A 25,646-nucleotide genomic window follows, 5' to 3' on the forward strand; every position below is an offset into this window, starting at 1 on the left:
GAAGAGCCACGCCCAAATCCCCGAAACCTCCTGAAAATCCTGGAAGAGGCAGAGGAAGAAGGAGCTTGGAGTCCTAGCGATTTGGCTGTGGCCCTGCTCTCCTTAAAACATTCCAAGGCCGAATCTGCCTTGGCGCCAAACAGCTTGTCCCCATCAAAAGGGAGATCCAATAGGGTTGACTGCACATCTGCAGAAAACCCCGAATTACGGAGCCAGGCCTGTCTCCTTGCCACCACAGTCGTGCCCATTGCTCTGGCCACTGAGTCGGTCGTATCCAGCCCAGACTGAATAATCTGGGTCGCAGCAGCCTGGGCATCTGAAACAACATCCAAAAGACCCTGGGGAAGCTCCGTAAATGATGAGGAAATGTCATCCATAAGAGCATGAATATATCTCCCCAGGATACAAGTTGCGTTGGTGGCCTTCAACGCCAGACTGCAGGACGAAAAGATTTTCTTGGACTGCGCATCCAGTTTCTTCGAGTCTCTGTCCCCAGGCACCGTCGGGAAAGAACCAGGCGCTGATTTGGATGAACAGGAGGCCTGCACCACCAAGCTCCACGGTGTAGGGTGCCTAGAAAGAAAGCCAGGGTCAGTTGGTGCAGCTCGATACCTCCTGGCTACGGCTCTATGAACTGCTGGGGAAGATACTGGTCTCTTCCACACCTCTAGCACCGGATCCAGCAAAGCGTCATTAAAGGGCAATAGAGGCTCTGCCGCAGCTGAGGCCGGATGAAGCACCTCTGTCAGAAGGTTCTGTTTTGTCTCTGCCACCGGCAAAGGCAGGTCCAGAAAACTAGCTGCCTTCCGTACCACTGAGTGAAAGGAAGCAGCCTCCTCTGTGTATTCCCCTGGAGACGAAAGATCCCACTCAGGGGAAGTGTCCAGCCCACTGGCTGTATCTAGACCATGCAGTCCATCACCCGAGTCCTCTAGTTCTCCTTCTTCCAGGACTCGTTGGTACTCCTGCTCCTCTAATAAACGGAGAGCACGTCTCCTCGAATGAAGCCTCTGCTCGATACGCGGAGTCGACAATGCCTCCGCCGAAGCCGAAGATCGGCGCCGATCTTCAGAAGCCACCGACGCCGCGTCCGGCGCCACAGGTAACTTCGGCGCCGATGAAAGAGCACTCGGAGCGGATGGACCCACCGGAGTCACAGGACGAAATCCTGACGTCGACGGGATGGAAATCTCCGGGGCCAATCTCTCCGAAGCCACCGGAGCGGCCACCGGAGCGGCCACCGGCGCCGAGCCCACGTTCCCAAAAGGGAGAAAGGGCATAAAGGGTGCCGGCCGTAGAGGCGCAGGATCACCCAATGAAAAGGCCAAAGGGCCAGCCGGAGCACCCCCTGGAGCCATCTGTTGGAAGATGGTATACATCGCATTTAGGAATGCGGTACTATCGGCTCCAGGGGTGGGAAAAGCCGGATACTGGGGTGCCTGTATCGAAGGCGACCCCGACGCCGGCCTCGACGTCTGCGACGCCGGGGACAACACCAGAGGCTGCACCACTTCAATCACCGACGCCTGTCCAGGTGAAGTCGGTGACGCCGGAGAGGGCAACGGCGTCGATGGATGCGGCGTGACCGTGGGACTGACCTCCCAAGTCCTCCGGCGCCGATCCGAAGACCTGGAACGAGTCTCCTTGCTCGAATGGCGCCGTGATTCTCTACGGCGCCGGGAGTCTCGATGACGCCGATGCCTTGGCGAAGAAGACTTCTTATGATGTTTTTCTTTCTTCGACTTCGCCATAAACAACTTCGCCTCACGTTCCTTGAGGGCATTTGGATTCATGTGCTGGCATGAATCGCAAGTCGAGACGTCGTGGTCGGAGTTTAAACACCAAAGACAGTCGGAGTGAGGATCCGTAACTGACATCTTGCCCCCACACTCACGACAAGGCTTAAAACCCGACTTTCTCTGCGACATTATTACTGCAGCGAAGGACTACGCAGCAAAAAATACACTGTAACCACGAAAGTAACAGTTGCTCCCTCGAAGATAACCGTTTCGAATGCACGGAAAAAAGGGAACTGACGTCGGCACGTCGTCGAGGACCTCTTATTGCCTGTATGACGTCAGACGGCGTCGCGTGGGCTAGAGTGACGTCCTCGTTGACGTGCAGAGACTAGGAAGAAGATTTCCGTTGAATGCTGGCGCCATGGGAGTATTCATTAGGTGAGGAATCCACAGGTAGTTGTATCCATCAGAAACGCCGTGTTTGCACCCTGCACCCAGCTGCCCCTGTGCCACTGAGGGAGTGTGTTTGGTGCTGACCTGTGCCAACCCCCCTGACTCCTCCCCAGTGCTGATCCTGGTCTGTGCCCTGAAGTTGCAGGCACTTACCTGCAAACAGTTTCTTTCTGAGCGCCCCGTCTCCTTAGGATCCCATTGGGCGCCCGACACCAGCTTTGACCTCCGCACCCGGCCGACCCAGTGTTGCTGGTGATGCACCCTTGGTGTCATCCTAAACTTTGCCCTGTGGACACCTTAATCCCCGAAGACTGGGTTCGTAAGTCAAATACTTACCTGTGAATAGTATTGTTACTTTTCCTCCCCTAGGACTTTATTGCTTTCAATGAGAAATTGCACTGTGTCCACTTTTGAAACTGAAAAGTATTACCTGTAAACTGTAAACTGTTTTGCTTGTGAGTTCTAAACAACATGCATCTGATACTTGAAAGTAATACATTCTTAAAACTGTACTTACCTGCAACAAAGATTATTTTGGTTCTAGAAATATAGTGACAAAGTATATTTTTGATACATAAAACATTGGCGTGGAGTTAGTCATTGAGTGTGTGCCTCATTTCTTGACTGTACAACAAATGCTTTGCACTACCCTCTGATAAGCCTAACTGCTCGACCACACTACCACAAAAGAGAGCATTAGTATTATCTACCTCAGCCTCTGTAAAGTATACCTTACTTTGGTATATTATATACGGAGTCAGCTTCCAACAACTCCTTTCCACAAAGGTGTACGTTGATCCATGAGGAGTCTCTTCATTAATGGCTCAGCATTTTGAGGTGTAGGAAAGAGGTGGGATTTCACACCATGCGTGATTTTTATATTGGACTCCAGCCAGGTGCTGCTTATCAATTAAGGGCATATATTTGCAGCGTGCCTCCTGCACCACGAGGATAAAGTTAGGAAAAATTGAAATATTCAAGCCCTCGTAAATAAGATCCTGTTCTTCTTGGGTGAGTCTTAAGGTTGCGTCCCGGCCCCAGTAGTAGGACCCAGGGACCGGTGCGCCAGTTCCACCAGGAAAAGGGGGAGAGAAATAGCCTGTTCCCATAAGCGTTTTGAGTAGGGTCTCAATGTGGTACGCAATATTACCCGTGGATTAAGAGAGGCCAACTATGCACATTTTGTTCCTGAGGGATCAGGCCTCCTAAGTCTTCATTCTTCGCCTTGATGATGCTGAGCACTTCCCCATATCCAGAAGGTTCTCGTAATGGCCAGTCATGTCATCCTCCAGCTGGGAAATGCAGTTCTCTACTGTGACAATGCGCTTCTCGTGTTCTATGGCGCTGGTTAGTTTGTCAACCCAGGTGATGAGGGTATCAATATTAGTGTTGATCAGGTAAGGCTTTTGTGGATATGGAGCATTAGGGTGCACATATCCATTTCTGGCTCCAGTGAGGGTTCTCGAGAGGTAGCGGCCTCTGCAGTATGGTGCGTTTTGGCCACCTTCTTGGTCTCAAACTGTAGCGTAGCATGTTTGCCTTTAGCCTTCCCCATTTTAGAAAGTAAAGACCCAGAGGGCCCGCAGTCATAGTTGTCTCACGTCACTCTGCAGTTGGGTGTCGGCAATCTCGCAGGCACCAGTCGTCTCTCCAGGGCAGGTCAGGTGCCCTGCTGTGCAAGCCCACTGGAGTGGGACTCCGCGTCGCAGTTGTCACCTGCGGCCTCTCAATAGATGGATGGTGCAACACAGTGGTTTCCTGCTGCAACAGCCGTAGTCTCTGGGGGCTGTACAATAGCCCTCACAGGTTGCGTAGAAAGTGCCCACCCTGTCCACATTGCAGCCCAGCACACTTCCTTGGAAGGCCGAGGTCGGCCACAACAGCTTTAGTCTTTGAGACAGCAGAGGGGTGGGGGGCAACTCTAGGTCTCCTCTCTACCTAGGACCTCTCCTAGTGCGACCCAACTGTCATGCTGCTTTCACAGAGGGAAGTGCTGCACCACAATCCCTGTACACCAGCAGACCGCCAGGCTCCCATAGTAGCAGGTCTTGGCCTGCTCACCCGCAGCCTCCCCCACCACCGCAGCATAACCTGGTAGACCATGGCAGCGCAAGTCCCTTCAGAAGGAGGGGTGGGACGGAGGATTTGTGGAATTGGAGCATGCAGGCTCCCCTGGCTTTCGGCTCCACTTCCCCAGTCGGCGCTCCTCACCAGATGTTGCAGGTCCCAGGTAGGCTATCCATAGTAGTGGGAGTGATGGTGTGGTTCCTGCCTTCAGGCCGAGCAATGGCTCTGGGGGCATGAGCAGGCCCCTGCACGGTGAGTGGTCCTGTTCGCTGGCCTCCGACAGGCCTCGCCAGCCTCCCTGTAGCTCCCAGTGCCCGGGGTCACCTCTCAGCAATGGGGGGGGGGGAATAGGGGGAGGTACGAACATAGTCCCGGCGATACCACCAGCCCGACCCACTCTGAAGCTGGTGTCCAGGAGGTAATGGGGGCAGGTGAAATGCCCCCACCGCCTCCTAACTAAAGTGCCGTAGGCCGTCTTGGCCCATGCATGCCGCAATGTTTTTACAGGCCTGTGTACATCGTCAGCAGCTGTAACTTTGTTTTCTCCGTACATTATAGCCAGAGGGTGGCAGCAAACGGGTCAATGCAACTTCTAAGTATCAGGGACCTTCGGCAGGGCAATACTTGCCCAGATGGCAAAGGGTGGAGTATCTGGCACAAGCTTCACAAGAGTGTGGTCTTCTTGGAGTCTGGCACTCTGGCGCCATCCATACCACGCTTACCTTGTCTGGAGCACCTAGAGGCTTCCATTTCTGTGTCTGGAGAACCTAAAGGCTTCCATTTCTGTGTCTGGAGCACCTAGGGTTCCAGGTCTGTGTCTGGAGCACCTAGAGGGTTCCACATCTGTGTCTGGAGCACCTAGAGGGTTCCAGGTCTGTGTCTGGAGCACCTAGAGGATTCCAGGTCTGTGTCTGGAGCACCTAGAGGATTCCAGGTCTGTGTCTGGAGCACCTAGAGGATTCCAAGTCTGTAGAGCACCTAAAGGACTCCACGTCTGTGTCTGGAGCACCTAGAGGATTCCATATCTGTGTCTGGGGCACTCTGAACTCAACAGTGCATGTGTCTGGCAGACCCAAACTTACAATGTGTCTCTGAAGGCCAAGCTATAACCATCCCAAGATTGTCATGCATGTGTCCTGATGATAATCCTTTGGTGCCTTAAGTACTCTGGGGTTCCCACCCTGCTTACTGAGCACCCACAATGTGCAATGTCTATGGACAGACTACCCAGGTGAGAGAAGAGGGTGATTATCATGCATGTGCCCCAAGCCCCAACAATATCACATCAATGCCCTCAGCCGGAGAAGCACCTCGGGCTTAACCTGCCTGTGTCATGAGCACCCTGAGTTGATCAAGTTTGTATTATAAGCACCTGACGTTACTGTGTCAGTGACCCCTTAGCATACCCACCTGCAACTCAGGCCAAAATATATGTCCTGGGCAGGACCGTCTTGCCACTCATGCCCTTTTGAGGATACTATGCTTGTTGGCTGAACACCTAGAGGTTTAAATGTCTACCTCCTGGCAACCAGAGGGTCACTACAGATGTGTCTTAAGCACTTGAGAGTTCCTTGTTTCTGCCCTGAGCACCCTGAAGTTAGCAAGTTCTTTATCCTAAGTACCAGAGTGTACCAACTCTGTGTCAGGAGAACAGTGAGGGTACAGTGCAAAGGGACCCCAAGTTTACCACTGCTGTGACATGAACCTCATCCACCCAGGAGGAAATCATGTCTGTGCATGAGGCATCACTTGGTCACCTTCTCTCAGACCTGAGCCCCATTAACCTTGGCGGTAACCATCTTTGTCAGGACCAACTTAAGGTTACCAAGGCAGTGTTTACAGTGCCCAGAGGTTACAACAGCTGTATTCTGCAGTCATAGTGCCATTGGTGTCGGTGAACTCCAGGCAGACCTTCTAAGGGTGCCTGTGAAGCCAGCAGCCCTCACCTGGCTGGTGGACAGGTTGAAATGAAGAGCGACGGCGAAGGATGTGTCCATAAACATGTCAGGCATGCTGACTAGGTCCTCAATCGCCTGGAGTTTCAAGCCCAGCAGGTGGCGGTCTATAGCTTGTCCATGGATAGCCTAAGGAAATTAACACAGAAAAACAGAATCAGCCGAGTGGTGGAGAATAGAGGGGAAGTCAGAAAAGTAAAGCGAGCTAGAACAATCAGAGTAAGAGGGAAAACGTGGAGGATAATACGTGACGAAGGAAAGAGAGCCAGAGAGGATAAGAAAATAAGGAGAAAAAGAGAAGCAAGGAGGGGAGAAATATCATCTTCTAAAACCAGTAGGGTTGGGTTTGTCCCAGCTCCTCAACCCACAAGCCCTGTAACTCCACCTCACAGGGCCACCCACTCAGATTCTCAATCAGAGGGACTGAAAAGCAGCAGGGTCAGGGAAGAGCTCTGATCCTCCTTCCCATTGTTTACCTCCCCCAGATCTATAAGATCACAGAGTGGACAACCTCCTGCTAAAGCCGGACAAGGAAATCGAAAAGAGAACTTAAAAGATAAACTACCAACACAATAAAGGAATCTCCAGAGTTACTCAGAGCTGCCAGCATAACGTTGTCCCATAATGCGGTAACTGCACGTAAGTGGTTATCATACACGACATGGATAAACCTCAGACACAGGCTCAAGAGAAAACACATACCACCACAAAGTATAGTGTGCTACTGGTGTGCATAAATGCTTTAGCACACCACAAAGGGGTAGCAAGCACTATAGAAGTACTATAATACGACAATATAGATAACACAACCTCCAGGACGGTGGGGGGGTGGGGCAGGGTGACATGTGGATCCTTAAACGGTAAGTGCTGGAGACCTACTTTTAAAGGTAAATACGTTCATATGTACCAGCACTGGATTTATAACAGATTCACCTTATGTTTTTAAAAACAGCAAACATTAACTACTACTGTGCAGGCAGGCTGAAGTTTGATTTCATGACCTGTCCTACTTGTGCACCCATCCTGGCTGTTCAGACATCAAACCTTCTGAGATCTCCAAGCTGCTGCCTTGCATGCCAGCTCAGAAATATCCGGAAGGAAAGCAGTGTTGTGGACTTTCCTTCTGTACGATGTACTCCTATGCCTGGTTACTGCTGAATAGCGGTGACAGAGGCCCACTTTACACAGCTCTCTATCCATCTCACCATGGCAACCACAGCAACTACCTGTCCTTTCTATGTTATGCTAAAGGGGTAATACCTAAGAGTTTAATTTCTTTACTTACCAAAGTATTATATCAAAGGGTTTACGCTTCAAAAACACAAACAAAGCAAAGAGGGGAGAAATATCACCTTCTAAAACCAGTAGGGTTCGGTTTGTCCCAGCTCCTCAACCCACAAGCCCTGTAACTCCACCTCACAGGGCCACCCACTCAGATTCTCAGCACATTCATCATATCAGAAGGACTGAAAAGCAGCAGGGTTAGGAAGAGCTCTGATCCTCCTGCCCACTGTTTACCTCCCCCAGATCTATAGGATCACAGAGTGGACAACCTCCTGCTAAAGCCAGACAAGGAAATCGAAAAGAGAACTTAAAAGATAAACTACCAACACAATAAAGGAATCTCCAGAGTTACTCAGAGCTGCCAGCATAACGTTGTCCCATAATGCGGTGTAAGGAAATGCCTCCTTGGCATGGTTGCCCCCTGACTTTTTGCCTTTGCTGATGCTATGTTTACAATTGAAAGTGTGCTGAGGCCTGCTAACCAGGCCCCAGCACCAGTGTTCTTTCCCTAACCTGTACTTTTGTATCCACGATTGGCAGACCCTGGCATCCAGATAAGTCCCTTGTAACTGGTACTTCAAGTACCAAGGGCCCTGATGCCAAGGAAGGTCTCTAAGGGCTGCAGCATGTCTTATGCCACCCTGGAGACCTCTCACTCAGCACAGACACACTGCTTGCCAGCTTGTGTGTGCTAGTGAGGACAAAACGAGTAAGTCGATATGGCACTCCCCTCAGGGTGCCATGCCAGCCTCTCACTGCCTATGCAGTATAGGTAAGACACCCCTCTAGCAGGCCTTACAGCCCTAAGGCAGGGTGCACTATACCATAGGTGAGGGTACCAGTGCATGAGCATGGTACCCCTACAGTGTCTAAACAAAACCTTAGACATTGTAAGTGCAGGGTAGCCATAAGAGTATATGGTCTGAGAGTTTGTCAAACACGAACTCCACAGCACCATAATGGCTACACTGAAAACTGGGAAGTTTGGTATCAAACTTCTCAGCACAATAAATGCACACTGATGCCAGTGTACATTTTATTGCAAAATACACCCCAGAGGGCACCTTAGAGGTGCCCCCTGAAACTTAACCGACTATCTGTGTAGGCTGACTAGTTCCAGCAGCCTGCCACACTAGAGACATGTTGCTGGCCCCATGGGGAGAGTGCCTTTGTCACTCTGAGGCCAGTAACAAAGCCTGCACTGGGTGGAGATGCTAACACCTCCCCCAGGCAGGAGCTGTAACACCTGGCGGTGAGCCTCAAAGGCTCACCCCTTTGTCACAGCACCGCAGGACACTCCAGCTAGTGGAGTTGCCCGCCCCCTCCGGCCCGGCCCCCACTTTTGGCGGCAAGGCCGGAGAAAATAATGAGAATAACAAGGAGGAGTCACTGGCCAGTCAGGACAGCCCCTAAGGTGTCCTGAGCTGAGGTGACTCTAACTTTTAGAAATCCTCCATCTTGCAGATGGAGGATTCCCCCAATAGGGTTAGGATTGTGACCCCCTCCCCTTGGGAGGAGGCACAAAGAGGGTGTACCCACCCTCAGGGCTAGTAGCCATTGGCTACTAACCCCCCAGACCTAAACACGCCCTTAAATTTAGTATTTAAGGGCTACCCTGAACCCTAGAAAATTAGATTCCTGCAACTACAAGAAGAAGGACTGCCTAGCTGAAAACCCCTGCAGCGGAAGACCAGAAGACGACAACTGCCTTGGCTCCAGAAACTCACCGGCCTGTCTCCTGCCTTCCAAAGATCCTGCTCCAGCGACGCCTTCCAAAGGGACCAGCGACCTCGACATCCTCTGAGGACTGCCCCTGCTTCGAAAAGACAAGAAACTCCCGAGGACAGCGGACCTGCTCCAAGAAAGGCTGCAACTTTGTTTCCAGCAGCCTTGAAAGAACCCTGCAAGCTCCCCGCAAGAAGCGTGAGACTTGCAACACTGCACCCGGCGACCCCGACTCGGCTGGTGGAGATCCAACACCTCAGGAGGGACCCCAGGACTACTCTGATACTGTGAGTACCAAAACCTGTCCCCCCTGAGCCCCCCCAGCGCCGCCTGTAGAGGGAATCCCGAGGCTTCCCCTGACCGCGACTCTTTGAATCCAAAGTCCCGACGCCTGGGAGAGACCCTGCACCCGCAGCCCCCAGGACCTGAAGGACCGGACTTTCACTGGAGAAGTGACCCCCAGGAGTCCCTCTCCCTTGCCCAAGTGGAGGTTTCCCCGAGGAACCCCCCCCTTGCCTGCCTGCAGCGCTGAAGAGATCCCGAGATCTCTCATAGACTAACATTGCGAACCCGACGCCTGTTTCTACACTGCACCCGGCCGCCCCCGCGCTGCTGAGGGTGAAATTTCTGTGTGGGCTTGTGTCCCCCCCGGTGCCCTACAAAACCCCCCTGGTCTGCCCTCCGAAGACGCGGGTACTTACCTGCAAGCAGACCGGAACCGGGGCACCCCCTTCTCTCCATTCTAGCCTATGTGTTTTGGGCACCACTTTGAACTCTGCACCTGACCGGCCCTGAGCTGCTGGTGTGGTGACTTTGGGGTTGCTCTGAACCCCCAACGGTGGGCTACCTTGGACCAAGAACTGAACCCTGTAAGTGTCTTACTTACCTGGTAAAACTAACAAAAACTTACCTCCCCTAGGAACTGTGAAAATTGCACTAAGTGTCCACTTTTAAAACAGCTATTTGTCAATAACTTGAAAAGTATACATGCAATTTTTATGATTTGAAGCTCCTAAAGTACTTACCTGCAATACCTTTCGAATGAGATATTACATGTAGAATTTGAACCTGTGGTTCTTAAAATAAACTAAGAAAAGATATTTTTCTATACAAAACCTATTGGCTGGATTTGTCTCTGAGTGTGTGTACCTCATTTATTGTCTATGTGTATGTACAACAAGTGCTTAACACTACTCCTTGGATAAGCCTACTGCTCGACCACACTACCACAAAATAGAGCATTAGTATTATCTATTTTTACCACTATCTTACCTCTAAGGGGAACCCTTGGACTCTGTGCATGCTATTCCTTACTTTGAAATAGCACATACAGAGCCAACTTCCTACATTGGTGGATCAGCGGTGGGGTACAAGACTTTGCATTTGCTGGACTACTCAGCCAATACCTGATCACACGACAAATTCCAAAATTGTCATTAGAAATTGATTTTTGCAATTTGAAAAGTTTTCTAAATTCTTAAAAGACCTGCTAGGGCCTTGTGTTAGATCCTGTTTAGCATTTCTTTTAGAGTTTAAAAGTTTGTAAAAGTTTGAATTAGATTCTAGAACCAGTTGTAGATTCTTAAAAAGTATTCCAACTTTTAGAAGCAAAATGTCTAGCACAGATGTGACTGTGGTGGAACTCGACACCACACCTTACCTCCATCTTAAGATGAGGGAGCTAAGGTCACTCTGTAAAATAAAGAAAATAACAATGGGCCCCAAACCTACCAAAATACAGCTCCAGGAGCTTTTGGCAGAGTTTGAAAAGGCCAACCCCTCTGAGGGTGGCAACTCAGAGGAAGAAGATAGTGACTTGGAGGAAAATTCCCCCCTACCAGTCCTATCTAGGGAGAACAGGGTCCCTCAAACCCTGACTCCAAAAATAATAGTCAGAGATGCTGGTTCCCTCACAGGAGAGACCAACACCTCTGAAATCACTGAGGATAACCCCAGTGAAGAGGACATCCAGTTAGCCAGGATGGCCAAAAGATTGGCTTTGGAAAGACAGATCCTAGCCATAGAGAGGGAAAGACAAGAGATGGGCCTAGGACCCATCAATGGTGGCAGCAACATAAATAGGGTCAGAGATTCTCCTGACATGTTGAAAATCCCTAAAGGGATTGTAACTAAATATGAAGATGGTGATGACATCACCAAATGGTTCACAGCTTTTGAGAGGGCTTGTGTAACCAGAAAAGTGAACAGATCTCACTGGGGTGCTCTCCTTTGGGAAATGTTCACAGGAAAGTGTAGGGATAGACTCCTCACACTCTCTGGACAAGATGCAGAATCTTATGACCTCATGAAGGGTACCCTGATTGAGGGCTTTGGATTCTCCACTGAGGAGTATAGGATTAGATTCAGGGGGGCTCAAAAATCCTCGAGCCAGACCTGGGTTGACTTTGTAGACTACTCAGTGAAAACACTAGATGGTTGGATTCAAGGCAGTGGTGTAAGTAATTATGATGGGCTGTACAATTTATTTGTGAAAGAACACCTATTAAGTAATTGTTTCAATGATAAACTGCATCAGCATCTGGTAGACCTAGGACCAATTTCTCCCCAAGAATTGGGAAAGAAGGCGGACCATTGGGTCAAGACAAGGGTGTCCAAGACTTCAACAGGGGGTGACCAAAAGAAAGGGGTCACAAAGACTCCCCAGGGGAAGGGTGATGAGACAACCAAAACTAAAAATAGTAAAGAGTCTTCTACAGGCCCCCAAAAACCTGCACAGGAGGGTGGGCCCAGAGCCTCTTCACAAAACAATGGGTACAAGGGTAAAAACTTTGATCCCAAAAAGGCCTGGTGTCATAGCTGTAAACAGCATGGACACCAAACTGGAGACAAGGCCTGTCCCAAGAAAGGTTCCACTCCAAACTCCCATCCAGGTAACACTGGTATGGCTAGTCTCCAAGTGGGATCAACAGTGTGCCCAGAGCAAATCAGGGTCCACACTGAAGCTACTCTAGTTTCTGAGGGTGGGGTGGATTTAGCCACACTAGCTGTCTGGCCGCCTAACATGCAAAAATACAGACAGCAACTCTTAATTAATGGGACTAGAATAGAGGGCCTGAGGGATACAGGTGCCAGTGTCACCATGGTGACAGAGAAACTGGTTTCCCCTGGCCAATACCTGACTGGAAAAACTTACACAGTCACCAACGCTGACAATCAGAGAAAAGTACATCCCATGGCAATGGTTACTTTAGAATGGGGAGGGGTCAATGGCCTGAAACAGGTGGTGGTCTCCTCAAATATCCCAGTGGACTGTCTGCTTGGAAATGACCTGGAGTCCTCAGCATGGGCTGAGGTAGAACTAAAAACCCATGCAGCAATGCTGGGTATCCCTGAACTGGTGTGTGTGAAAACAAGAGCACAATGCAAGGCACAGGGTGAACAAGTAGAGCTGGAGTCTGGAAGAATGGCCCAGCCTACCAAGAGAACAGGAAAGTCAGTTGGGAAACCAACTGCAACACAGCAAAAGAAAGGGAACCTCTCTTCTCAGGAAGAAGTTCTGCCCTCTGAGGGAACTGAGCCTTTGGGGCTTGAACCTTATCAGGTTGAGCTCTTAGGCCCAGGGGGACCCTCAAGGGAGGAGCTGTGTAAGGGACAAGAAACCTGTCCCTCTCTTGAAGGCCTTAGGCAGCAAGCTGCTGAAGAGTCCAAGGGCAAGAAAAATGGAACACATAGGGTCTATTGGGAAGATGGACTCCTGTACACTGAGGCCAGAGACCCCAAACCTGGTGCCACTAGGAGAGTGGTAGTGCCTCAGCTTTTCAGAGAGTTCATCCTAACATTGGCCCATGACATTCCCCTTGCTGGACATTTGGGACAAACCAAGACGTGGGAGAGGTTAGTCAACCACTTCTACTGGCCCAATATGTCCAACATGGTTAAGGAGTTTTGCCTCTCCTGCCCCACCTGTCAAGCCAGTGGTAAGACAGGTGGGCACCCAAAGGCCCCCCTCATTCCACTTCCAGTGGTGGGGGTCCCCTTTGAAAGAGTGGGTGTGGACATAGTTGGTCCACTGGAACCTCCCACAGCCTCAGGAAATATGTATATCCTGGTAGTAGTGGATCATGCTACTAGGTATCCTGAAGCTATTCCCCTTAGGTCGACTACTGCCCCTGCAGTAGCCAAGGCCCTCATTGGTATCTTTACCAGAGTGGGTTTCCCTAAGGAGGTGGTGTCTGACAGAGGTACCAACTTCATGTCAGCATACCTGAAACATATGTGGAATGAGTGTGGAGTGACTTATAAATTCACTACACCTTACCATCCACAAACTAATGGCTTAGTTGAGAGATTCAACAAGACATTAAAGGGCATGATCATGGGGCTCCCAGAAAAACTCAAAAGGAGATGGGTTGTCCTCTTGCCATGTCTGCTTTTCGCTTACAGAGAGGTGCCACAGAAGGGAGTAGGATTCTCACCCTTTGAACTTCTGTTTGGTCATCCTGTAAGAGGACCACTTGCTCTTGTTAAAGAAGGCTGGGAGAGACCTCTCCATGAGCCTAAACAAGACATAGTGGACTATGTACTTGGCCTTCGCTCTAGAATGGCAGAGTACATGGAAAAGGCAACCAAAAACCTTGAGGCCAGCCAACAACTCCAGAAGTTTTGGTATGACCAAAAGGCTGCACTGGTTGAGTTCCAGCCAGGGCAGAAAGTCTGGGTTCTGGAGCCTGTGGCTCCCAGGGCACTCCAGGACAAATGGAGTGGCCCTTACCCAGTACTAGAAAGGAAGAGTCAGGTCACCTACCTGGTGGACCTGGGCACAAGCAGGAGCCCCAAGAGGGTGATCCATGTGAACCGCCTTAAGCTCTTCCATGACAGGGCTGATGTGAATCTGTTGATGGTAACAGATGAGGACCAGGAAGCTGAGAGTGAACCTCTCCCTGATCTCCTCTCATCAGACCCTAAAGATGGCTCAGTAGATGGAGTGATCTACTCAGACACCCTCTCTGGCCAACAGCAAGCTGATTGTAGGAGAGTCCTACAACAGTTTCCTGAACTCTTCTCCCTAACCCCTGGTCAGACACACCTGTGTACCCATGATGTGGACACAGGAGACAGCATGCCTGTCAAAAACAAAATCTTTAGACAGTCTGACCATGTTAAGGAAAGCATCAAGGTGGAAGTCCACAAGATGCTGGAATTGGGAGTGATTGAGCGCTCTGACAGCCCCTGGGCTAGCCCAGTGGTCTTAGTCCCCAAACCTCACACCAAAGATGGAAAGAAAGAGATGAGGTTTTGTGTGGACTACAGAGGGCTCAATTCTGTCACCAAGACAGATGCTCATCCAATTCCAAGAGCTGATGAGCTCATAGATAAATTAGGTGCTGCCAAATTCTTAAGTACCTTTGACTTGACAGCAGGGTACTGGCAAATAAAAATGGCACCTGGAGCAAAAGAGAAAACAGCATTCTCCACACCTGATGGGCATTATCAGTTTACTGTTATGCCCTTTGGTTTAAAGAATGCCCCTGCCACCTTCCAAAGGTTGGTGAATCAAGTCCTTGCTGGCTTGGAGTCCTTTAGCACAGCTTATCTTGATGATATTGCTGTCTTTAGCTCCACCTGGCAGGATCACCTGGTCCACCTGAAGAAGGTTTTGAAGGCTCTGCAATCTGCAGGCCTCTCTATCAAGGCATCCAAATGCCAGATAGGGCAGGGAACTGTGGTTTACTTGGGCCACCTTGTAGGTGGAGGCCAAGTTCAGCCACTCCAACCCAAGATCCAGACTATTCTGGACTGGGTAGCTCCAAAAACCCAGACTCAAGTCAGGGCATTCCTTGGCTTGACTGGGTATTACAGGAGGTTTGTGAAGGGATATGGATCCATTGTGACAGCCCTCACTGAACTCACCTCCAAGAAGATGCCCAAGAAAGTGAACTGGACTGTGGAATGCCAACAGGCCTTTGACACCCTGAAACAAGCAATGTGCTCAGCACCAGTTCTAAAAGCTCCAGATTATTCTAAGCAGTTCATTGTGCAGACTGATGCCTCTGAACATGGGATAGGGGCAGTTTTGTCCCAAACAAATGATGATGGCCTTGACCAGCCTGTTGCTTTCATTAGCAGGAGGTTACTCCCCAGGGAGCAGCGTTGGAGTGCCATTGAGAGGGAGGCCTTTGCTGTGGTTTGGTCCCTGAAGAAGCTGAGACCATACCTCTTTGGGACTCACTTCCTAGTTCAAACTGACCACAGACCTCTCAAATGGCTGATGCAAATGAAAGGTGAAAATCCTAAACTGTTGAGGTGGTCCATCTCCCTACAGGGAATGGACTTTATAGTGGAACACAGACCTGGGACTGCCCATGCCAATGCAGATGGCCTTTCCAGGTTCTTCCACTTAGAAAATGAAGACTCTCTTGGGAAAGGTTAGTCTCATCCTCTTTCGTTTGGGGGGGGGTTGTGTAAGGAAATGCCTCCTTGGCATGGTTGCCCCCTGACTTTTTGCCTTTGCTGATGCTATGTTTACAATTGAAAGTGTGCTGAGGCCTGCTAACCAGGCCCCAGCACCAGTGTTCTTTCCCTAACCTGTACTTTTGTATCCACAATTGGCAGACCCTGGCATCCAGATAAGTCCCTTGTAACTGGTACTTCTAGTACCAAGGGCCCTGATGCCAAGGAAGGTCTCTAAGGGCTGCAGCATGTCTTATGCCACCCTGGAGACCTCTCACTCAGCACAGACACACTGCTTGCCAGCTTGTGTGTGCTAGTGAGGACAAAACGAGTAAGTCGATATGGCACTCCCCTCAGGGTGCCATGCCAGCCTCTCACTGCCTATGCAGTATAGGTAAGACACCCCTCTAGCAGGCCTTACAGCCCTAAGGCAGGGTGCACTATACCATAGGTGAGGGTACCAGTGCATGAGCATGGTACCCCTACAGTGTCTAAACAAAACCTTAGACATTGTAAGTGCAGGGTAGCCATAAGAGTATATGGTCTGAGAGTTTGTCAAACACGAACTCCACAGCACCATAATGGCTACACTGAAAACTGGGAAGTTTGGTATCAAACTTCTCAGCACAATAAATGCACACTGATGCCAGTGTACATTTTATTGCAAAATACACCCCAGAGGGCACCTTAGAGGTGCCCCCTGAAACTTAACCGACTATCTGTGTAGGCTGACTAGTTCCAGCAGCCTGCCACACTAGAGACATGTTGCTGGCCCCATGGGGAGAGTGCCTTTGTCACTCTGAGGCCAGTAACAAAGCCTGCACTGGGTGGAGATGCTAACACCTCCCCCAGGCAGGAGCTGTAACACCTGGCGGTGAGCCTCAAAGGCTCACCCCTTTGTCACAGCACCGCAGGACACTCCAGCTAGTGGAGTTGCCCGCCCCCTCCGGCCCGGCCCCCACTTTTGGCGGCAAGGCCGGAGAAAATAATGAGAATAACAAGGAGGAGTCACTGGCCAGTCAGGACAGCCCCTAAGGTGTCCTGAGCTGAGGTGACTCTAACTTTTAGAAATCCTCCATCTTGCAGATGGAGGATTCCCCCAATAGGGTTAGGATTGTGACCCCCTCCCCTTGGGAGGAGGCACAAAGAGGGTGTACCCACCCTCAGGGCTAGTAGCCATTGGCTACTAACCCCCCAGACCTAAACACGCCCTTAAATTTAGTATTTAAGGGCTACCCTGAACCCTAGAAAATTAGATTCCTGCAACTACAAGAAGAAGGACTGCCTAGCTGAAAACCCCTGCAGCGGAAGACCAGAAGACGACAACTGCCTTGGCTCCAGAAACTCACCGGCCTGTCTCCTGCCTTCCAAAGATCCTGCTCCAGCGACGCCTTCCAAAGGGACCAGCGACCTCGACATCCTCTGAGGACTGCCCCTGCTTCGAAAAGACAAGAAACTCCCGAGGACAGCGGACCTGCTCCAAGAAAGGCTGCAACTTTGTTTCCAGCAGCCTTGAAAGAACCCTGCAAGCTCCCCGCAAGAAGCGTGAGACTTGCAACACTGCACCCGGCGACCCCGACTCGGCTGGTGGAGATCCAACACCTCAGGAGGGACCCCAGGACTACTCTGATACTGTGAGTACCAAAACCTGTCCCCCCTGAGCCCCCACAGCGCCGCCTGCAGAGGGAATCCCGAGGCTTCCCCTGACCGCGACTCTTTGAATCCAAAGTCCCGACGCCTGGGAGAGACCCTGCACCCGCAGCCCCCAGGACCTGAAGGACCGGACTTTCACTGGAGAAGTGACCCCCAGGAGTCCCTCTCCCTTGCCCAAGTGGAGGTTTCCCCGAGGAACCCCCCCCTTGCCTGCCTGCAGCGCTGAAGAGATCCCGAGATCTCTCATAGACTAACATTGCGAACCCGACGCCTGTTTCTACACTGCACCCGGCCGCCCCCGCGCTGCTGAGGGTGAAATTTCTGTGTGGGCTTGTGTCCCCCCCGGTGCCCTACAAAACCCCCCTGGTCTGCCCTCCGAAGACGCGGGTACTTACCTGCAAGCAGACCGGAACCGGGGCACCCCCTTCTCTCCATTCTAGCCTATGTGTTTTGGGCACCACTTTGAACTCTGCACCTGACCGGCCCTGAGCTGCTGGTGTGGTGACTTTGGGGTTGCTCTGAACCCCCAACGGTGGGCTACCTTGGACCAAGAACTGAACCCTGTAAGTGTCTTACTTACCTGGTAAAACTAACAAAAACTTACCTCCCCTAGGAACTGTGAAAATTGCACTAAGTGTCCACTTTTAAAACAGCTATTTGTCAATAACTTGAAAAGTATACATGCAATTTTTATGATTTGAAGCTCCTAAAGTACTTACCTGCAATACCTTTCGAATGAGATATTACATGTAGAATTTGAACCTGTGGTTCTTAAAATAAACTAAGAAAAGATATTTTTCTATACAAAACCTATTGTCTGGATTTGTCTCTGAGTGTGTGTACCTCATTTATTGTCTATGTGTATGTACAACAAGTGCTTAACACTACTCCTTGGATAAGCCTACTGCTCGACCACACTACCACAAAATAGAGCATTAGTATTATCTATTTTTACCACTATCTTACCTCTAAGGGGAACCCTTGGACTCTGTGCATGCTATTCCTTACTTTGAAATAGCACATACAGAGCCAACTTCCTACATGCGGTAACTGCACGTAAGTAGTTATCATACATGACATGGATCACCATGGCAACCACAGCAACTACCTGTCCTTTCTCTGGTATGCTACAGGTGTAATACCTAAGAGTTTAATTTCTTTACTTTCCAAAGTATTATATCAAAGGTTTTACGCTTCAAAAACACACAAGAAATGGTTTCTTACCTGTAACTCCAGTTCTCTCGTAGGGGTATTTCCATGATAGTCATAAGCACTGAATAGTTCCGCGCGCCTGCGGGGACCCCGGAGCACTGTTGTGTAGTATATTCTTAAGTGCAATCATCAGCTCCTTGACAAAAAGGTCTGTGAAAAACACTTAAGAATAACAATGTGCAGCCTATGTGAACAGCTACACAGGCCAAATTGTTAGAAGAAAAAAAAAAAAAACAGTTGTAGTGTAAATTTCACGTTTAAACCTCTATTTATTCTATAAATACATAAATAAATACATTCTCATATTTTATTTACACCTCTCATGAGAATAAAACAATGTAGGGCAGTGTAGCCCATAGGCTGCCATTATACAGAATGAAAATAGAGCTGTGCCTTTAAGAAAGTAAAGTCTTCCTGTTTCCCATCATGCACAGCAAAAGGCAGTTGCCTCAGTTCTTTTTTGGAGGCTATTAACCTGACATGAAGAAAAAACAAAACATTTGTTGGAGTACCAACCTCCATAATATTCATGTTCTATGTCAACTCCACCGGGGAGGAGGGAGGGTTGCTTATGACTATCATGGAAATACCCCTACGAGAGAACTGGAGTTACAGGTAAGAAACCATTTCTTCTCTCGTAGGGGATTTCCATGTATAGTCATAAGCACTGAATAGAGTAGCAAGCCCATCCCCATAACCGCGGTGGAGTAGATATAAGAATACTGAGAAAAACATGAATCATGCAAACAAATTCTTGAGCAAAGCCTGCCCAACCTGAGCATCTGCCCTAGCGTCTGTATCAAGGCAGTAATGCTTAGTAAAGGTATGGACCGACCTCCAAGTGGCAGCCTTGCATATTTCTGCCAAAGGGACATTTCTCATCAAGGCTACAGTAGCTGCTTTCCCTCTGGTAGAGTGGGCTTTTGGCCTACCACCAAGGGATTTGTTTGCTAACTGATAACATAACATTATACATGAAACAATCCACCTGGATAAAGATTGTTTAGATGTACCCAAACCTGTTCTGATTGGGCCATAGTTAATAAAAAGCTGTTGTGATTTTCGTAAGCTTTTTGTCCTGTCCAAGTAAAATTTCAATACTCTCTTTACATCCAGAGAGTGCAGAGTTCTCTCAGCAGGAGTAGCTGGATTCTGAAAGAAAGTCGGTAATGAAATTGTTTGGTTCACATGGAAGTCGGAGACTACCTTAGGTAAAAATTTTGGATGAGTTCTCATTACCACTTTTGCAGAATGAAAAACCGTGTAGGGTTCCTGAGCGCAAAGGGCCTGGATTTCGCTGACCCTACGCGCTGAAGTGATTGCCACCAGAAAAGCAGCTTTCCATGTGAGATGTTGCAGCGATGCCTTATGTATTGGCTCGAATGGCGGCAGCATCAGACGTGATAAGACAACGTTCAGTTCCCATGGAGGAGAAGGCTTTCTAATGGGGGGAAAAACCTTCTTTAAACCTTCTAGGAAATCCTTAATAATCGGAATCCGAAAAAAGGAAGTTTGTGAAGGACTCTTTCTGTATGCTGTGACAGCCGCCAAGTGAACTTTTATTGACGACAGTTGTAAGCCCGATTTTGCCAAACTTAACAAGTATGGCAGGATAGATTGTTCTCCACAGGAAACCGGGTCAATGTTGTTGTGTAAACACCAAATGCAGAATCTCTTCCACTTGCTTGCATAGGCTGATCGTGTGGAAGGGCGCTTTGCTTCCTTCAGAATTTCCATACAATCCTGAGGTAGGTTCAAGTGTCCATATTGCACTAGCTCAGGAGCCATGCTGCCAAACTCAACGATGAGGGGTTGGGATGAGATATCTGCCCTCTGAACTTCGTGAGAAGGTCCGGACGATATGGTAGCCTGATGTGTGGTTTGAGTGACCGGTGAAGAAGGTCTGGGAACCACCACTGGCGTGGCCACTCCGGAGCAATTAGGATCATTTTGGTCTGAACATTGGACAGCTTCTGGAGGACCGCCGGAATCAGGGGAAGCGGTGGAAAGGCGTAAAGAAATGCTCCTGACCAGCTTATCCACAGGGCATTCCCCAGTGTCCCTGGATGGTAATATCTGGAGGCGAAGTTTTGGCATTTTTTGTTTTCTGGGGTTGCGAATAGGTCTGTAGAGGGGGTACCCCAGAGTGCGAAAATGGAATGAACGACGTCGTCGTGTAGTACCCATTCGTGGTTCTCGTCCATTACCCGACTGAGGGCATCCGCTTGAACATTCTGGATGCCGGGCAGGTGAGTTGCCACTAGTGACAGGTTCCTGGCTAGAAGCCAATGCCAGATTGTCTGAGCCTCTCTGGATAAAATTCTGGACCTGGTGCCTCCTTGTTTGTTCACGTAGTACATAGTGGCCACGTTGTCTGTCTGGAGAAGGAGAGTTTCCGTTCTCAGAGAGGGAAGGAAGGCTTTGAGCGCAAGGTGGACTGCGCGAAGTTCCAGCAGGTTGATGTGATAGAGACTCTCTCTCTGTGACCACTCGCCTTGGACTCGAAGATGTTCCATGTGCGCCCCCCATCCGATCAGTGACGCATCTGTTACGATGGTTTGAGATGGGGGCCGTTGTTGGAACGGAATCCCCACTAAGAGATTGCTGGGTAAACACCACCACTTGAGGGATTGTAGGGTGTGAGGAGAAAGAAGGACTTTGTTCTCCCAATCGTCCCTCAGTTGACACCACTGATCCTCCAGGTTTTCCTGCAATGGTCTCATATGGAGGCGAGCATTGGGAACCAGATGGATACAAGACGCCATCGAGCCCAGTAGAGAAGCTATTATTCTTGCAGTGGCTTGAGGTCTTTCCTGCAGTTGTTTGCACTTCTGGAGAATCGATAACCGTCGTTCCTCCGAAGGAAACACCTTTCCTAGCCTGGTATCTACAATGGCCCCTAAGTAATGCAACCTCTGAACAGGTGTTGCCGTAGATTTCAGGAGATTGACTTGAAGACCAAGTTTTTGCAGCAGTTGTAGAGTCCATTCGAAATGTTGCTGTGTCTCGAGACAACTGGAGGCCTTTATGAGCCAATCGTCTAGATAGGGGTAGACGAATATTCGCTGTTTCCTCAAGTGGGCGGCTACTACCGCCATGCATTTGGAAAAAGTTCTTGGCGCTGATTTTAGGCCGAAAGGTAGAACTGCAAATTGGTAATGGCGTTTTCCGACAGTGAACCTTAGGAATTTTCGATGTTTCTTGGTTACTGGGATGTGAAAGTAAGCGTCGCAAAGATCTATCGCACATAGCCAGTCGCCCTGACGTAGATGTGGATAAATTTGGTGTAAGGCTAACATCCTGAATTTTTCTTTGCGAATCCATTTGTTTGCTGTCCTCAGATCTAAGATGGGACGAAACTCTTGTTTGTCTTTTTTCGGTACAAGGAAATATCTCGAATAAATCCCCTTCCCTTGCTGGCTGATGGGAACGGGTTCTATGGCTCTTTTTTGCAATAGGATATTGACCTCTAACTGTAGAGCTTCGAGATGGCGGTTGGCTGTTTTGGGTGGAACAGATGGTGGAGGACTGGTGAATCTGAGAGCGTAACCATGTCTCACAATATTCAATACCCAGGCGTCTGTTGTGATGCGTAGCCACTCGTCCAGATGATTTGAGATACTTCCCCCTACCGGAGTGGATAACGGAGGAGGGGGAAGCAAAGATTCAGGGCTTAGACGTGGGAGCCTGTCGAGTTGCCTGAGTTTGAGGTGTTGAACGACCCCTTGTCGACCTTCGCTGAGTAGAGAAACCCCTTTGATACTGCTGTTGTTGCTGTTGCTGGGGGCGCGAAGACATCCAGTGTGGCGACTGATACCGGTGGGTGAAAAGTCGTCGTTGATATGGCCGGAAAACCTTTCTTTGTTCTTTCGGTCTTTCCATCCCTACCGCTTTCAAGGTATCTAGTTCAGCTTTCATTCTAGCCATCTCGTCATCGGCATGAGAACCGAACAAGGTGGAGCCCGAGAAAGGCAGGTTTTGTATTCTCTGCTGCGCTTCAGGTTTGAGTGATGTAAGTCTCAACCATGCATGCCTTCTGAGCGCTATCCCGTGTGCATAATTGTGTGCGGATAGCACCGAAGAGTCAGCTGCAGCACTTATAATTTGGTTAGACACCATGGATCCCTCACCCACGACCTCCAGGAAATCTTCCCTTTTATCCTTAGGAAGATGTTCCGCAAACTGTATTAAAGAGTCCCAGAGGGCACGATCGTACCGCCCTAATAACGCAGTAGCGCTGGCTGCCTTCATCGTGACGGCTGCAGTAGAGCATACTTTTCGTCCTGCAGCATCTATCTTTCTGCTCTCTTTATCTGGAGGTGAAGAAGAAGATGGTGAGGTTGAATGCAGTTTCTTTGCCGCTACTATGACCACCGAATCAGGAACTGGGTCCGACCTCAAGAATAGAGGATCTTGTTCTGGTGGACGATATTTTTTAATAAGTCTGGAAGGAGCAGACTTTGTTGCGGCCGGTGCAAGGAAAATATCCATTGCTGGTTCAAGGAGACCTGGAACCAGTGGAAGCAAAGGTCTGGAAGATGTCCTGTGATGCAAGGTCTCGAAGATCACTGACGTCGATGGGGCAGGTACCGCCAGCGGGATGTTCAGCTTGGTTGCCCCTCGTACTAAGACCTCCTGGAACGTATTCACATCATCTATGGGGGACACTCTCGGGGACGGTGAGTCCGATAGGGTTGGAGAGTAGTCCCGTGTAGACGAAGAAGAACGCCTGTGATGTGAATGCTGAGATCTCTGTGGGTCATGACGGTGTCGAGAGGAAGAAGAGCGTCTAGAGGAATGTCCCGAACGTCTTACAGACCGCGTTGGAGTCCTCAAAACAGACTCTACAGGCGGAGCCGGAAGAGGCGCCGTAGGTGTTACCGGCGTCTGTGGCAATGGTGATTGTCGAGGAGAGAGTTGTGGAGACGCTGGAAGGAGGATGATTGAAGCCGAGGATTCTGAGGTTGTATAAACCCTCCTAGGTCTTTTTGATTGTCTCGACGTCGACACACTCCTCGACGTCGAAGTACGGTGACGGCGAGTGTCCTTCGCCGTCGATTCTTCTCGCCGTTGAGAATCTCTCGACGACGACCCTCGACGTCGCCGTGATGACGGTGAACGTCTACGACGTCGAGCACCCCTCGACGTTGATCGATCTCGCCGTTTCGACGGCGAACCGGATTCAGATCTCCTCGACGTGGAACGTCCTCGCCGTGTCGACGGTGACCCAGATCTCGACGGCGAAAGTCCACGCCGTCTCGACGGCGAAATCGTCGTCGACGGCGAGCGATGTCTCTTTCTCGCCGGCGAACCACTCCTCGACGGCGAGCATGTTGGCGCCGTTCCTTGCCTCGACGTCGACGCCCTCGACGTCGTCGGAGACCTGTGCCGTTTTTGAGCCGGTCTGGTCGGAGTTATAGAGGAACCAGTGTGAGCCCTGGTAGAAGACTGACCTTCTCCTCGCTCTGTGGTAGAATGACCACTTTTCCTCCTGTCCTCTTTCGCCTGGAGTCGGATCTTCTCCCTGTCACGAAGGGTCCTTCTGGAGAAGGTTTTGCAGATGTCACACGACTCCGGTTTGTGGCTGGATGGAAGGCAAATTATGCAGATCCGATGTGGATCTGTTTTGGCCTTTTTTCTGCCACAAGAAGGACATTTGTCAAACAGTGAAGGCATTTCTGAAGTAGAAAAACCTCAAAATTCTGTCAGAATCTAACAGAAAAAAACAGAAAATTATCACTCAATGTTAAAAACGTCGAGTGAAAATGAAATTCAAAAGATTTTAAATGAATTTCTGTCACAAAAGGATTTTGTGAGGTAGAGCTCAATGCTTCAGGGTCCTGTCAGAAAGGAGCCGGAAAAAAGAACTGAGGCAACTGCCTTTTGCTGTGCATGATGGGAAACAGGAAGACTTTACTTTCTTAAAGGCACAGCTCTATTTTCATTCTGTATAATGGCAGCCTATGGGCTACACTGCCCTACATTGTTTTATTCTCATGAGAGGTGTAAATAAAATATGAGAATGTATTTATTTATGTATTTATAGAATAAATAGAGGTTTAAACGTGAAATTTACACTACAACTGTTTTTTTTTTTTTTCTTCTAACAATTTGGCCTGTGTAGCTGTTCACATAGGCTGCACATTGTTATTCTTAAGTGTTTTTCACAGACCTTTTTGTCAAGGAGCTGATGATTGCACTTAAGAATATACTACACAACAGTGCTCCGGGGTCCCCGCAGGCGCGCGGAACTATTCAGTGCTTATGACTATACATGGAAATCCCCTACGAGAGAAAGAAACGAACAAGTAATCAATCTGACAAAATCTAATTTAAAAAAATGGAAACATAGGATAGGAAAGGGTAAGGAAAACAGAAGGTAGTAAGAAGAAGAATAGTGACATGAGGGGGAATGTGAGAGTAGTGAGGTTTCCACAGGGACAAGAACGCAAGGGAAGTGAAAAACACACAAAGAAGATAGTGGTGAGGAGGGTGTAAACTGGAAAGTATAGAAGGTAACAAATAAATTGGGCAAGAGTGTTTACCGCAGAAAGGGTGAGAAAAAACAAAAGAAAATAGGAGAAACAAAAAGGACAGTGGTAAAATCTTAGGGCCACATGTACAAAGCTTTGTTCTTGTCGCGAGAAAAAAACATTTTGCGATGCACAGACCTTTTTTTGCAATTCGATAATCTATTTACCGAATCACAAAAATGGTTTGCGAGTCGCAATTAGGAAGGGGTGTTCCCTTTCTAATTGCGAGTCGCAGTGCGGTGTAGGATTGTTTTGTGACTGTGAATGCGGGCACAAAACAAACGCAGATAGCACCAAGTTCAAATTGGTTCTAACCCATTCGCAAACGGGAAGGGGTCCCCATTGGACCCCTTCCCCTTTGTGAATGCTAGCGAAAATACTTTTTCAGAGCAGGCAGCGGTCCCTTTAAGCAAAACAGGCTGCATTAAAAAAAAGCAAAAAAAAAGCTTCATTTAAAAGCAGTCACAGACATGGTGGTCTGCTGTCTTCAGCAGGCCAACATCCCTGTGAGTGCATCCATTCTCAATGGGGTCGCAAAGTGCCACCTACCTCATGAATATTAATGAGGTAGGTCATTTGCGACCCCATTGGGAATCGCAAACAGTGTGAAGTAC

At 49.3% G+C, this 25,646-nt stretch overlaps 1 protein-coding gene across 1 annotated transcript in view; it reads right to left on the reverse strand.

The window, feature by feature from the left end:
- The window catches only part of CRAT (carnitine O-acetyltransferase), a 466,622-nt gene that overhangs the window by 30,174 nt on the left and 410,802 nt on the right, over positions 1-25,646 (reverse strand). Inside the window, exon 13 of the mRNA XM_069237047.1 lies at positions 6,206-6,343. Within this exon, the coding sequence (XP_069093148.1) occupies positions 6,206-6,343 (138 nt within the window). The remainder of the gene's footprint in view (positions 1-6,205; positions 6,344-25,646) is intronic.

Source organism: Pleurodeles waltl, chromosome 6, assembly GCF_031143425.1.
Source record: "Pleurodeles waltl isolate 20211129_DDA chromosome 6, aPleWal1.hap1.20221129, whole genome shotgun sequence".
NCBI classification, from domain to species: domain Eukaryota; kingdom Metazoa; phylum Chordata; class Amphibia; order Caudata; family Salamandridae; genus Pleurodeles; species Pleurodeles waltl.